This window comes from Molothrus aeneus, chromosome Z, assembly GCF_037042795.1.
Source record: "Molothrus aeneus isolate 106 chromosome Z, BPBGC_Maene_1.0, whole genome shotgun sequence".
Classification (NCBI taxonomy): Eukaryota; Metazoa; Chordata; class Aves; order Passeriformes; family Icteridae; genus Molothrus; species Molothrus aeneus.
Genome location: NC_089680.1, coordinates 27,313,267 through 27,326,593, shown reverse-complemented (window position 1 = coordinate 27,326,593; position 13,327 = coordinate 27,313,267). Strand labels below are relative to the sequence as shown.

Here is a 13,327-nt window from a genome sequence, read left to right as displayed (position 1 = left end):
AGGATTAGTTTTATGTAAATTTGATCTGGAACATGCTGGAAAAGGCTCCTGTTTAAGGTGTAAGCTTTGGTTACTGAGTGATTTAATGTAGCACTATGTGTTGCAGGAGGGCTCTGGTCTCCTTAATCTCTTGGAGCTTGAACTGTGAATCAGTTTTTACACAAGCTGTAGATAAGGTAGGGCAAACTGAGGGCTTTGTATAAAAAAGTGCCAGAGAGTGAGAAACTGAGAAAGAGAACACTTTTTTACCCAAGATTCAAGTAATACTAAGCAGTTCACAGTCTTTTATGCCTTCATGGTCTTTTATACCTTCTCCAGAATAAGAGAGAATTAGATGGAACTACTAAGAAAAAAAGTGATGTGATGCTGAACAAGATTAAGTTTGTTACTGCTTGGTAAAATTAATGATTTTGGCTCATTTAAAAAAAAAACAGAGATTTATTTACATATTAATCTCTGACAGTATTTTCCTTTGTGTAAGGTTATTGCTGCTGTGGCAATTGTCAGAAATCAGAGCTTAAGTTTCATAATTTCATACTGTCTCTTGAAAAAATACAGCTGAAAAGTTTAAATCCAAAACATGACAACAATTAAAATTCTGACCAATTTTATTAGACTACTAACACTGATAGGTAAAAAAATCAGTATGAAATATTAATACTAGCAATGCTAGTTAGTGGTAATATGTGAAGTAAATTAAAAAATCTACTTCATCATTTTTTTACAAAATGTAAACAATTAATCCTGCAGTTGATATTTATTAGTATCGCCTTATGTATCTGCATCTTTTCTACTTTTTTAACTGTATCTCCCATGCCACCTTGCAAGCTGGGTGTTAATTGTTAAAACTTTAGCATGAAACAGACAAAATGATAAATCAAGGCAACTTCCAACACCAACTGCTGTGGAACAATCACATTTTGTTTACACCTAACATACTGATTGTATTTACATTTTAACTGAGCAGTGTTCAATGAACAAACATGGTGACTATTCAAAATATACACAATATAAATATCCCCAGGAAATCAGGAAAGGGCCATTCTGATGGAGTCAAAAATGTAGGTAGCTCGAAGCAATCTTAGGAAGATGCTCTCTTCTGTTCAGAAAATGGAGATTCATAGGCTTCCATCGGTGGGCAGGTACAAACCAGATGTTGATCTCCATATATGTCATCAATGCGAGCAATTGTGGGCCAAAACTTGCTTTCAGGCTTCACAAATGGCTAAGAGAGATAAAAGAATCCAACCATCTTAATTTTTCCACCAGATAAAGCTACAAAATTATGACAGACGTTAGGAGCCTGAAGAATTACAAGGGCTGTGAAAGTGGATTTTTTGGGTGAAGTCATCCTTCAAGTCTGTTTTCAGAGCCTGAAAGTTAACAAGCATGTGTAATAGAAGTCACAGTTAAAAGAATGCTTAGATTTTAAAAAAGTCTGGTCGTGTCCTCTAACACATGCTTGCAAAGAAGCAGTTTTCACAAGATGAAAGAAAACTTTATTATGCTTTGAACAACTGGCTTACACATAGGAATGAAGGAAAAGCAGAGGAAAAGAAAATTGAATTGTGCTGTTCAATCTAGTTATAGTATCATACTTTAAGGAAAGTGGAATGGTGGTGTAGTTGAATTCTTACTCTTTGAAACAGTACATATCACTAAAATACTTGCAATTAAGTTTCCAAGCAGAAAGGTTGGTCACACGTACATTTAGCTGCTATGACTGCAAAAGCAATTAAGAAGTTTGATATCAGAGTCCAGCTCCAATCTGACCTTTATTTGTAGCAGGTCCAGATTGGTGTCACTTTCCCCATGCTGACTTTGGGGAACCTAGTCACACCTTATGCAAGTTCTTTTGAGCAAAGCTTTGAATGTCAGCATGTGGGACTCTGTTTTGGGAGCCCTTGGTGCAGTTTGTCAGAACTAAACAGGTTGTTTCCAATAGGAATGAATATTCAGTGTTGAAGTGCTAGGATTTAGAAATTCAGGTCTGCACCAATGTGTAGAGACTTTTTTTTTTTTGAGCACTTCTTTCCTTGTCTTTAAAAGCTACACTAATGAAACTGTGGTAGAGAGAGCTCACACGCTTAAAAACTGAGCAACAATATAATGGCTCTGAAGTTTTCATTCGTACCACATTACTTCATCTCCAACTGACTAAGAAACTACAGAGCACAAAGCATATTTATATATTACCACACCAGAAAGTTCCCATTATGTACTCACCAGTGGGAATGCTGCCACTTCTCTGGAGTAGGGACGATCCCACTTGGAAGAAGTGACACAGTTCAGAGTATGTGGTGACATCTACAAGAAACAAGACATGTTGAGAACAAGAAATTACTGATTTCTGTTGAACAAATCAGTGTGAAGCCTTCTTCAAGTTTCCATTACCACATATAAATAATTACTGTCTAGAGAACACTGTTTATCTGGGGAGGAAAAAGGCAGATTTAAACCAGGAGGCAAGTCAGTATTTGGATTTTTTTCCAGTCTGCCTAAAGATGCTACCCAAGGCTTGAATATGCTTTTGGCTTTTCACTAAACTTAAAAGTCAGTATAGCATTAAAAGAGTTGAACAGAACTTGAGCTGATACTGGTTCTGTGCTGCATTGCTAAAATAATTCAGTCTTTATTTTATTATTAATGTTAAAGTCATTCCACTTCCCATCTTCAGACAGTGAAATAAGCATCTCTCCTTTGTTACTTTGAGATGGCCTTGAAATATAAATTAGGTGCTTGTGGAAATAACTTTCTTCTGCTCTGTCAGCAAGACTTCTCACTTGAAAAAGTCAAAATTCAAATTTTGAAAATGTTAAAGGTTTCTCAAGAAAGTCTTGTGCTCACTGTTGTGCCCCATTACTTTTGAGAGTACTGAAAGACCAGGAATGGGCATCTGTAGACTCAAGGGTTAGACTGATGCTAGTACCTTGCTCTACATGCCATCTTACCTTTAGTGGGTTAATTTGGGGGTCCATCCTGCCCTCCTCTATTTCAGCAATTTCCTGTCGAATACTGATCATGGCATCACAAAATCTGTCCAGCTCTGCTTTGTCTTCAGACTCTGTAGGTTCAATCATAAGTGTCCCTGCCACTGGCCAGGACATGGTTGGAGCATGAAAACCTGATGACAATAGCAGAAATCAGTCACAGGTAACAGGGTATGAGATAATACGTGCATTAGCTATCAGCAGATTCACAAATTCAGTCCTTTCTCTACAAAAATCTATAGAGATTGAATTCACTGGTAGTGTTGGCTCTGTACTTCAGAGGCAAGATAAACTTTTCAAGTATCTTAATTTTCAGCACTGAAGGGTAACACCACTGTTTTACCATACAGCTACACACAGATTTACTTTATTAAAAAGGAACTTTAATATACTTATCTAACTCACCTCTATACCTGCTGAAAAGTCAGTTTAAAGGGTGCACAATATTTAAGGCTTACTTACAAAGAGCAGGAAGGGTGGGTTTTTTAGTATCACAATTAGGCTTTGGGTTATTTCACTGAAGAGGTATTACTGGTTAGAGTTTTAACAGCTTTCATGCATATTCATTAGAAGCACAGTTCTATAGGATCAAGTAGTTCAATGGATCCTCTTGTCTGGCAGCCAAAAAGCATCCACAATCAGATCCTCAAGAGCATGTGTACAAAACTGCATAAACTGTATCAAGATGGAACTGTTCAAATCCTATTATCATACTTTAAAAGGTTTTTTTTCTTCCTATTTTGTTTTGTTTTGCTTTGTTGGAGTCTTATTAAGCTTTTGGCTCCGATCCACTTGCTCCAAACAGTTGAGAATCATGTAATCAGTATTTGATGGGACAGTTTACCAACTGTGAAGTAGCAGCAGAGTCAGAAGTACCTACTACAATTTAGTATATGCAAATATCTTTCCAAGTCCCATAAAGAAAATGAGGAAGGCTGAAATAATTGTGACAGATTCACCATCCATAAGCACAGAACTCCAATGTTTGTGTCTCCCTTTAGAAGAGATTTGGAAAATTTCCACTTGCACTGCTATTTTAAAGAATAGACATTTGACTTACCATAATCCTGAAGCCTTTTAGCAAGATCTACAGCTTCAATGTTTGCCGTTTTTTTGAAAGGTCTTGTATCCAAAATGAATTCATGGGCTACATAACCTGTAAATAAAAAATGACATCTCCTATTAAGTAAGACTAGTGAGAACACTAGTCTTACTTAATAGAAGAACAATGCAATTTACCAAGTTGTCTATTCTGATTGGTTTTGTGGAGATCATGGCAAAAAGACAAACTCAAAAATATCTACTTGGGCAAAACCTCAAATCTGAGAAATTATCAGGTAAGAGATATACGACTCAGTTTTTGAAGACTGACTCTTTGAGTCCCACATCACATTAAGAAGATGCCTCATTTACAAGATCAGAACTAGGAATGAGTGGTCAAAGTAGCTCCTACAATTTACAAGTTCTCTGAAAAAATTATTAGATTTGTCAATGGCCCAACACCATTTGGGTTTTAGGCTATTTTAAATTAATCACGATAATCAGTTTTATCTTAAGCCAGAGCAAAGCTCAAATCTTCTGTTATAGAGAGGCTAAAGACAGAAGTTGTCTATATTTATATTCATGATTCTGGAGAACCTTCCATTACATTGTTAAATCCTTGAAAATTTGCAAATTTTATTCACTTCTATTAAAGTACAACTTGCAGGTTTTACCAAGGTGTATGTCATTAAATTTAAGATACATATTTTAGAGAACATATATATTGTACTCAAATGTTCTTCGGTGCTGTTCAGCTTAGACAAGCAAAATAAGTTCTCTGATTGTTACACTACTCCTACAATAATTTTTTCATCTCTTCATTACTTCTGTCCTGTTGCAAGCCTGGAGAGCCAAAACAGGGAACCAAAATGTAGATGAAATATCATGCATTGCCAAAGGAATTCTATCTCATCTCACAAAAGTGAACAAGGAGCAGAAATGAGGGAAACTTGGTGGGATTTTTTTTCAGAGGATGTGTGCAAGAGGAGGTACAGGTCAAATAATTACTTTCATTTCTTAAATTGTTGCATCATTGGTTATGGAGATTTGGAAGTCTCAACTTGGTTGCTTTTTCTTTTTCTGCTGTTCATCAATCTGCCACTAAATTTCAAGGAGAATTATCTAATAGTTTACTCTATCTTTTGGCATCATCTTTTTCTAATTACAAACAGATATTACTTTTCTTCTACATGAAAGTATCTCAGTTTCATTGCATCCATTGAAGTGTGGCTGGTTATTTCTCTTCTTGTGAACAAGAGAAGTTTGAAATCAGCAGTCACATAGCATTAAAAAAAACCAAAAAGCAAACAACTGTGTTGCAAGCCAACTTCTACATGAGGCAGAAAAAAACGTGGTAGAAGAAAAAAAATTGTCCAATACTTGCCTTTTGCTCCTCTGAAAAGGATTTTGTAGTGCTTCTCTAGCCTTTTTGCCATGTAATTTGCATTTAGTATAGCAATCTCAGAAGCATGCTTCAGACCCTTTGCTCCCATTGTCTGAAACAAAAATAACATGAAGAAACAGATCTAAAACAGGTCCAAAACAAGCAAAGTATGCTCCTGCATGACAGAGAGCAGCACTTCAATGCACCTGGCCAGTTCTGGCAGTCACTCTGCTGTTACACTTTTCCACACAACACTCACAGAGAAGCACTGGATATTGACTGAGGCCACCTTTGGTGAATGTAGTTTATGAGAGTGTCTACTGTTTAAGAGATGTAGCTTCAAGTTCACAAGTGAATGACCCAAACCTTTGCTCAAACTGAGAAGCTCTGAACTGAACAGAAAAAAGTGAGAACACAAATAATGTCAAAAGGCACAGGCTGCCTGTCTCCATCCAACAGCAAGACTGTCCAGGAAGTTTAGGTGGGACAATGTAAATAGATGGCATTTTGCACTGTGAGGAAAGAGCTCTCCTTAAAAATTTCTAATGGATTAAATATTCTGTAATGGGAACCAGCTTAGAGTCACAAGTGATTTTTACCCACAGCTGTAAATGGAAATGGTACCAGTTCATATTTGCTCATTTGGAATTCCAGGAGAGCTGGTTCCCCCAGCAGATGAAGTTTCCATGGTTAGAGTATCATACTGGTAACAAAGTACTCTGAATGACACCGCCCCTAGGTTCACTCTTCCCCAACTCTTGTCACTGTAAGCATTAAATGTGGCTCAAAAGTCCCAGCACACCCTTCTATCAATTAGAATTTGAATCTACAGTCATCTCTGTTGGCTAAATATTGCCATACACGTAGCCAAATATTTGCTTGCTTATCACTAAATTACAAGGGATTAACAAATTACATAGATCATGATCAAGTTGATTCACATGTAAAACCAAAACTAAGTTCAGTTTTCAAATCCTCTGTAATTCAGGATATTGCAAAATTCCATGTTCTGTAGATGTCAAGTATAACAATACTGAACCATACAATTAAAAATACTCTTGGCAGAAGAGTAATTTAAACATGAAAACTTCAGCGTCACAAAAGTGGAAGCCTGACTGTAGTTTTCTGCCTATTGTCCTCTTATCTCAAGACCTATTACAAACAAAAGGTAGAAGAGTTAGATACAGCCGTTGTCCTGATGTCCTTTCTTGTGGCAACATTGTCCTACTATAAATCAAGTGGGCTTGATGGATGTAAATAACCTGTGACTGGATTGTCATCGCTTCATTTTGCTGCATTTCAGTCTGTACAAACATCAAAAAAAATGAGCTGCTCTTTAAACCTGTTCATGTTGTTCCAGTGGTCACTGGACTTGAAAGAGAAAGAACCTCAGCTGATACTCCTTATAAAAGTCTACACACCTTGATATACACCCAGGAAATTGGCAATATAGCACTGGAACCCCAAGGTGCAGCACTGACAGTACCCAAAGGACATGCATCCTTATCCGTCTGTATTTTGACCACAGGGTGGGTAGGCAAGTAGGGAGCCAAATGTTTCTTCCTAAAACAAAAACATTGATTTTAGAGATTAAATACGTGTTCCTATGTTACCATATCTGGACATTTTCAGCAGTAAACTGAAGTTTCTCTTCACTTTGCTTCCAGTCACAGTCCTCTAGGAAGTCTGATCTGTGCCTTCTTCAAAAGAAAGTTTATTAACACAACTGGTGCCAGTGGAGGATGGCACTCAGTTTTTCAACCTATCACAAGATATTAATGGAGTTATCAAAATAAAAATTACTTTTTAAACAAGTAAGATTATCTTCCTTTAAGGAAATAAGAATGCTCCATAGGATAGATTCACACAGCTTGTGTAGCAGTTCTGTGTTCTGGACTACATGCAGTGTTATCAGCCCTCAAACTCCATTTCTTACTCAGGAAACAGATTGCTGAGCGAGGTTTATCATGCACACTAGAAGGCCAACCCAGGAAGCCAGGGTTTGGGGATACAGGTGAACACACCACCACTGAGCACATGACTGTGCTGGAGAAGGACAGATGCTTGCAACCAGCATCACAGCTCTCCCAGCCATGGCTCTGTACTGAAGTGAACACCCAACCAAGATTCACTAAGGTGTGTATATATATATATATATACACACATATATATATATATATATACACACACATATATATATATATTTTATTTTTTTTTAAGAAAAGGCTAATATAGAGATACCCACACTCCAATTGGTCCCATTCCAGGTCCTCCTCCTCCATGGGGAATGCAAAAGGTTTTGTGAAGATTTAAGTGAGAGACATCAGAGCCATAATCTCCAGGACGACACAAACCAACCTGTAAAGGGAATAGTCTGTTTCAAAACATTCTCCATATGCCATTTAGGACCTATTTCTGAATGCAAGGAGAACAGGTTGAAAAAGATGGTGTATGTTTTTACGTTTTTCTTTATCACAATGCATCATAAACAAGAACTTGATGCAAATAATATTTTGCTTTAGGAATTCTTAATTATATCTGTCTAAAGAATGTCTTTGATAAAGGGTAGGCAGACTAAGCAAATTTCAGTGAACAACTTATAAATCTTACAACATATTTCAGGGGAAAAATCAAGTAAAAGAGAATTACTTTCACCATCTAATTTTAATTACTGTTCTTGGAAATCTCACATCCTCCCCCAAACACTGTGGCATCTTGCATGGAAGCTGGGTTACAGTCTGAATTGAGTATTGCTTTGCTATTTTTATTCCAAGGATTCCCAGTAGTAAAAAATCTGCCCAGTTTTTGTACCTGAGCATTCATATTTGCTCCATCTAAGTAAACTTGGCCTCCATGTTTGTGAATGAGGTCACACACATCTCCAATCTCCTCCTCAAACACACCATTGGTGGAAGGGTACGTGATCATGATGGCTGCCAAGTTCTCCTTGTGCTTGTCCACCTGGTGGCAGGGAGGGGAGAGAAAAAACGGTCACTGAGGCTCCTAAAGCTTCTCAAGATTTTATAAAAAAAATACAAGTAAAGTCAGAGTGTTTTACAGATGGGAAGCAGGCCTATCAGCAGATAGTCAAAGTTACTTATAGTCAGCAAAGGATACTGGGCTCCCTTCTTCAGCCCCGCCTATTGAAAAAGAGTGATTTCTGAATAAATCAGAATTTTAAATCAGGGAAAAAAGCAGGTATTAAAAGGTGCATATACACACACACACACACACACACATATATATACACATATACATACATACATACATACATATACACACACAAATACATACATACATACACATATAGATGTGTATATACATATATGTACATAAGCATATATATGTGTAAAACACTCTCTTCTGGGACCTTCAGACAACCCAACGAAAATCTGGCCTTCAAGTTAATGTGAAATAATGACCATTCCCCCTACTTTCAGCAACAGAGTTCTATGACTGCCTTAAAAGTTTGTCCAAATGTGGAAATGTGTCCTGCTAATCCCTTGCATTGCAAGATTCACCTGCAGTCAATATACTTAAAAAGAGAAAAAAAGTAGTTGCCTAGCAACAATTTCTCCAGCAGAGATGGACTTGAACTTTGCTGAAAGAAGGCTGAAATGCGGTTTCAAATGCTTCACATTCATGAACATGGCTTGTTCATTTCCAGTACTAGCTGTGGACCAAAAGGGTCTGCTATAAAGGAGTCTACTGTGTACAAAGACTCTTTGAGCAAATCCTGTGCTAAAGATCCTCAAATTAAAAGGAATCTTACAATTGTCACATAGTTAGTGTCTGAGTGAGGAAAAAAAAATTACCTAGTCCTTTCAAAGCACATATTCAGTATTATTGCTTTATTTTTTCTTGTAGAAAAATGTGATTCAGCTGCCAACACTATTACCTTCAGAGAAGAAGTGTTCCTTGAAAATCAAAGATATTTAAATACTCACCATTGCTTTTAAATGAGAAATATCAATGCTCCCATTTTTATCCACTTCAATGGGCTGAATCTTCATCCCTGCCATTTGTGCACTTGCTGGATTAGTACCATGAGCAGATTTAGGAATAAGGCAAACCTTGGAAGGGAAAGAAAAAAAGAGCCTAAAGTATAACTAGTTTAAAAAATCTTAATGTTTTATGATCTACATGCAGCTACAATTCATTATCAAAGTTTTGAAAAGAAACCGTGATGGTACCAGCAAATTGCCTCTTTTGCAGAACAATGCAACTAAATTTTTTAGGAAAAGCCATTCAGGTATCAGCATTTAAATACTCATTACCAAAGTTTCATTTGCTGCACAATCATATTTAGGGATGCAGTTCCAGAATATTATTTCAGATACTTATATTTAATTTTTTTTTTGCCTCACCCCACCTTTTTTTAAAACACTAATTTTTTTTTACAGTTATCTCTGTAAAAAAAAAAAAAAAATTACAGTTATCTCTATATTACTGTCTCCATATGTACAATTACTTGAAAGGAAAAAGTGCCTAATTCCAAATTTCTACTACAACTTCTTAACTATAGATGAGAAACTCAGAGCTACTTGCATGCTTTGTACAGTTAACTTCAAAAGAAAAAAAAAAGAGAAGCACTTCTAATTAAATAAAAAATTGAAATTGTCAGTCATAGGAAAATTGTCTACGTGTCAGGATATTTCCAGACATTTTTTAGGAACTCCACCTCTAAAGACAATAAATATTTCTCAAAAAACCCCAAACAAAACCCCCAAAAACAAACAAACAAACAAAAAAAAAAACCAACAAAAGAAAATCAAAACCAAATGAACCAACCAATCAACCAAAAAACACGCACACAAAAGAAACCTAACAAAAACTAAACAACAAAAAACTAGCAAGTGAACAAAAAAAGAAAAAAAAAAAAAAGAAACCCAAAAAAAACCCACCAAAAAAAAAACTCGAAAAAAACAAACAAACAAAAAAACCCCCAAAAAGCCAAAAATAATTTTCTTCTACAGAAACTGCATGGTGGCTCATGGAACTCTATTGTCCACAGTGATGCTGAGACAAATGTGAATACTTCAAAACCCCAGAAACACAGGGATCCCAGTGCCAGTGCCAGGAAGAACTGTGCCACATCTGTAGCCATTTATCCGCATAGCTGAAATGCAAAGTGCCTCCAGATGGCCACCAAGGCCTGCTGGGTACAGACATTATTGATCACACAGAACAGCAGGGATGCGAGCTGTCAGTTCCGTGTCCATCCTTTTTTCCCACCAGAGGGCACCAAATCCAAACGCGGCCAACTAAGAGACCCTTGAGCTGCTCGTGTAATTGCTTTCTCCAGCCTAGGAGAAAAAAGCACTGCAGCTGAAAGGCCAGCATTCTGCTTTCTTATTTTCTTACTCCTTTTTACTCTTTCCCAAGAGTACCATGGTTTTCCTGTAACATTTGAAATCTATAAAGTGTGAGTAAAAGTGCAAGCAGCCCCCAGGCTCTCCGGTGCAGTTCACCTCCGGGTATTTTCAGACCACAGAAGTACCCACAGACACTCAGAGAAGCCTAAGGGTCTTGCACAGAAAAAGAGGAATGACAGATGACACATAGACAATCAGAAGACAACTCTCCAAGGAATAAAATTTTAACCTAATTCCACTTCCCACTGAGTAAAACTACTCATAAAACAAAGTTTGTAACTGTAAAGAGTGGTTACCTCCTAGTAAGTTTGATGTGATGTGGATGCAACAAAGAAACAGAGAGAGGAAGACAACACTGATATTCAGTTTTAGATGGTTTCCTCACACAGAGGCTATAGTTCTCAGGAGGCCAGGACAGTGATGCTTCCATTTTGAGAAGATAAATGAGTCCCAAAGCCAAGGATAAAATCAGGTTCAAAGAATATGTATACTATTGCACTAAGGACTTTTTCCCTTCTCTTTAAAGCCAACTGTATGGGTGTGTAAAAAAAGAAGACCTAAGTAATCTCAGACTTCCAAAGAGATTTTTTATGTAGTCCCAAATAATGTTCCTAAACTAACTTCCAGTGGCTTAAGTGGGAAAGTACATATGGATAAATATTTAATGAAAGCATGTTAAAGAAAAGAAGAATAGTGTTCACTGTATGGAAAGGTCATCCTAATAGAATATTATAAATATCTGTGCTGGTTCTCTAACATTTAAAATTACTCATAATTGTGGTTCTAATGGAGACACACAGTGAAATGCCAAATATCCTTTAATACAAAACCCCCCAGATCATTAAAAGAACTGATTCCAGAGTTCAGAAAAGGACCCACAGTACTGTGGGGCAGCATTCCAAGCAGTACATGTATACTGGAGGCAGACAGATCTAAAGTATGACACAAGAAAATGCATCTTAACCCACAACTGTGATCCTTTAGCTTTGAACTTACTGCTACTAAACAATCTCACCATTTTGGTGGGAAAGAAAGCAATTGCATCAAAAGCTATAAAGGGAGTAAGCAAAAAAAAAGGTAAAAGGAACACAAAAGCTTTTAAGATAACCAAAGTTAAAAAATGGCTTTTTTGAGAAGGATGGACAAATAACTAGAATCCAGCTAGGAAATGAGGATGGATAATAATATAATAAATAATCCCAGAATTAACACACAATATGGCAACTGTTTATCATCTTTCAAGAGTGAGAGGGTGTCAGATGAAATTGTAAATATATCTCAATTTCCTTCCTTCCTTCCAGCCTTCCCAACTTCCCATGGCTGACCACAAAGCATGTTGCTTGGGAATTAAAATGCCATAAGCATGACCTTTTCTGCTTTGCCCTCTTTCCCCTGAGCTTCTGTTGTTGAGCATGCCATTATATGGCACCAGCAACCCTTTGGTCAGCCAGGGTCAGCTGTCCTGGCTGTGTCTCTCCCAGCACCTTGCTGACACCCAGCCTCCTTGCTGGGAAAGGACAGGGTCAGGACAGGGCAGTGGCATAGAGACAAAGCCTTGACACTGTGAAAGCACTGTTCACCATTTGCCAAGAGATCCCTGTGTTATGAACAGTGCTTCCTCCACAATTCATGTGAAGAAGGTTAAGTCAAACCTAGTCAGACTCAGTACAATCACCCTTCCCTGGGTCATTCTCAGGTCTGTAAAAACTTTTTAAGATGTTTGTTACCAAGGATCCTGGTGGGAAGCACAGAGTACTGAAAGCCTATCAGAAGTGACAATACATGATCTAGTTTCTCTCTAGGTGAGTCCCAGCAGCTGAATCAACTCTCCACTTCCCACTGAACCCTGTTCCGCACATGAGCATTGACACTTACAGTTCTATGACGTTCTCCTTTGGCATTTAAATAAGCTTTGATTGCAGCCAAGCCTGCGTACTCTCCTTGGGCTCCGCTGCAAGAAGAACACAAACACTGTTACACAGCACACAAAGCAGGAAGGGCCACCTCTCTGACAGAACTTCAAAACTGTCCAGCCCTAACCCTTACCCATGACTTCAGGCAAGTGTCAGCAAATTAAACAGGGCACATTCCTAAGATAAATTACAAATGGCCGTGCTGAAATTAACAGCTAGATGTAAATGAAAAGAGTAGATTACAGGTGATGCCATTTTATAAGTTTATACTACAATGTTAAATGCTTCTGGTGGCTGAGAGGGTCCACATTTCTGCACCTAGCAGGGGACTCTGTGCTTGATTACATTGAGGCAAACTAATCTTGAAATGCATAGCAAAGTTTATATCATGAAACATAAAAGGTCTTTCAGTGATAGGCTTAGTGTAGAGTAAGTTCTTGATGTTTATTTTGTATGAAAACTAATAGAGAACACAAACAGGCTGCAGCAGTACTCATTAAATGCTGCTTTTAGTGAGCACAGAGATTTCAGGCATTCTTCAGTCAAACCTAGTGCACTACCTACCAGTTTCGACAATTAAACACCTGGCAGGTCACACATCTTATTCCTATTCCAAATCTTTAT

At 37.4% G+C, this 13,327-nt stretch overlaps 1 protein-coding gene across 1 annotated transcript in view; it reads right to left on the bottom strand.

The window, feature by feature from the left end:
- Window positions 1-590: 590 nt before the first annotated feature.
- The window catches only part of GLDC (glycine decarboxylase), a 38,898-nt gene continuing 26,161 nt past the window's right edge, over window positions 591-13,327 (bottom strand). Inside the window, exons 16-25 of the mRNA XM_066569861.1 lie at window positions 12,666-12,741; window positions 9,363-9,488; window positions 8,227-8,376; window positions 7,661-7,773; window positions 6,837-6,978; window positions 5,416-5,527; window positions 4,051-4,146; window positions 2,952-3,124; window positions 2,227-2,307; window positions 591-1,225 (exon numbers count right to left, since the gene is read on the bottom strand). Coding sequence (XP_066425958.1) covers window positions 1,082-1,225; window positions 2,227-2,307; window positions 2,952-3,124; window positions 4,051-4,146; window positions 5,416-5,527; window positions 6,837-6,978; window positions 7,661-7,773; window positions 8,227-8,376; window positions 9,363-9,488; window positions 12,666-12,741 — 1,213 coding nt within the window. The 3' untranslated portion in view covers window positions 591-1,081. The remainder of the gene's footprint in view (window positions 1,226-2,226; window positions 2,308-2,951; window positions 3,125-4,050; window positions 4,147-5,415; window positions 5,528-6,836; window positions 6,979-7,660; window positions 7,774-8,226; window positions 8,377-9,362; window positions 9,489-12,665; window positions 12,742-13,327) is intronic.